At 42.0% G+C, this 2,210-nt stretch overlaps 1 protein-coding gene across 1 annotated transcript in view; it reads right to left on the bottom strand.

The window, feature by feature from the left end:
- ACAD9 (acyl-CoA dehydrogenase family member 9) overlaps positions 1-2,210 on the bottom strand; it is a 92,214-nt gene that overhangs the window by 79,630 nt on the left and 10,374 nt on the right. The window contains exon 2 of the mRNA XM_019504617.1: positions 914-1,007. Within this exon, the coding sequence (XP_019360162.1) occupies positions 914-1,007 (94 nt within the window). The remainder of the gene's footprint in view (positions 1-913; positions 1,008-2,210) is intronic.

Below are 2,210 nucleotides of genomic sequence, written 5' to 3'. Positions count from 1 at the left end.
AACAAAACTAAACAACTCCCACTGAGCTAGACCATGCAACCTGACTTTTTTCATTCCCCCATGATACATGAGCTTTTGTACTCACTAAAGAGAGGTTTTGTTTATTTATTTTAAAAGACAGCTTATTTTGCCCACCCCTGCTGTAAAGTCATAAAAAGTGAATGGAAAATTTGGAGCCAGATGTATGATTTGAAACTGCTTGAATGGCATGCCAGCCTGAATGGCATCAAGAGAGAGACCTAAGTGAGTAACATCTGCAGACCCAGGCACAGCTGGAAGGAGCCAGGGATGGCAACAAAGGGCTGAGTGGAAGTGGGAAATGGCAGTGGAGCTGCCACCAAGGATGGGAGCAGTGTATAGCCTGGGTCACGGGAAGGGAGAGTGCAGGCTGGGCAGGGCTGCATGGGGTACATCTGGTGGCAAGTGCCAGGCAGGAAGCTGCACAATGGGAGCTATGTTGGAGATGCTGCACAGTAGGGGTGACTGGGAGCAGCAGCTCCACAAATGCAGTCAGACACTGCTGGGCTCTTCCTGCAATCCTGGGGTGTCCATGGAGACCATACAGGACCAGTGCAGGCAGGGCACCTGACCAGGCAGATGGGATGGAGCCGCTTTGAGCTGCTGCAGATGGAAGAGGGTTCTGACTGCAACAGTTCACCAAAACTCCCTGTGTGACCCACAGGCCCCCAAAATTGCTCACCCCTGCTATACAACCATTCTAATATTTTCAAAAATACTTTCTGTCACTGATGCACAAGTGAGAGAAATAAAAAGGGATCTCTGGCTAGTGAAGGGAAAACAATGATAGCTGTCAACAAACATAGAGAAATTATAAACACTCTGTATTATATTTATAGTAGTATTAATATAATTACAGAGATTATCTATTTGCATGAGAAAAGAAAAGATTTACCTTCTTCACGGAAGAATTTTTCTACAGGTCCTACAAATTGCTTGATTTCTTTCAATTCTTCATTGGTAATCTCTGGATAAGGGAAGGCTCCCTCCTAAAATAACAGGATTTTAAACAAGATTATGGTTAATTTAAAATTAGAGTAGATTCGGAAAAAAACACACATCTGTTAATAGCTTTCTTTAAAAAAAGGAAATTGTGGATAACTTACTGGAATGACTGTATATTGCATCTTTCAGCAACTGAAAAATACCTGTCTATACAGTGCGCTATATTGTTCAGCTGCTGAAACAAACCAGGAGATGCACCTGAAAATGAGAAAATGGTCTGGCAAGAAGAACATGTTGAAACTCATATTACAAGAAATACTAAGACAAACACTTAGTATACCAGAAGGCAGCCAGAAGTTCCTATGCTCCCCATCCACACATCAAGCTCTATACAGTCCACGATTCCTCTCTGTCATGACCATACCATTTCATCATCCTTTCACCAATAAATGAAGTTAGCAAACTTTCTGCTTATGGCAGTTATTTCGCCCACATAACAGACAGTCAAGGCATATGTTTACCAATTATTAATTTACTGTCAATTGCCAAGGTTAAATCTGATGTGTAGTTTGGCAAGGCTGTGCTACAGGTGTTATCTCATTTACAGCTCGTCTACCTGAACAGATTTCCCTGAAAGGATGAAGCATCAAAGCAAAAGTTTCAAAGGGACAGCTTCACAGCAAAGGTATCCAACCTCCAGCATATACATTGAGCATAGTAAGTGTACATCCCACAGTCCTTTAAGCTGCTGTGGCATCCTGTGCACTGTGGGACTGCTGCCATGAACCATACTGGGACCTGTACCAGTAGATTTGCTTGATATATCTGTTTAAAATTTATTTTGCTCATAATTCAAATACACTTATGCTCTGAGAAACCATGTCTCATTTGGAATTTGTTCATCCTGATAATGTGACTGAAAGGCTTGTTTGAGGCCACTGAAGATTATTAGTCTCCCGTTTAAAACTTTAACGGACATACTAAAGATAACAGCAAAAAAAATCCAGTTGTACAGAATTCAGTTGGTTATTTACTACTACCATCTCTACCCAATTCAAGACAGCGCCCCAATAACTAGATTCTAGAAACGGAAAATTTAAAATCTTTTAATTGTCTATGCTACCATCTAATTTTTGGAGGGTCATTTTAAATTCATTCCTCTGCGCCTCCACAGTGGGGCAAGCAGCAGCAGAGGAGCAGGTGGCAGGGAAGTCAAGTGGCCTGCCCCCTGCTGTCTGTACTCTCTC

Source organism: Gavialis gangeticus, unplaced genomic scaffold (genome assembly GCF_001723915.1).
Source record: "Gavialis gangeticus isolate Ggan-Ray unplaced genomic scaffold, GavGan_comp1, whole genome shotgun sequence".
NCBI lineage: Eukaryota > Metazoa > Chordata > Crocodylia > Gavialidae > Gavialis > Gavialis gangeticus.
This window is presented reverse-complemented; position numbering and strand designations above follow the sequence as displayed.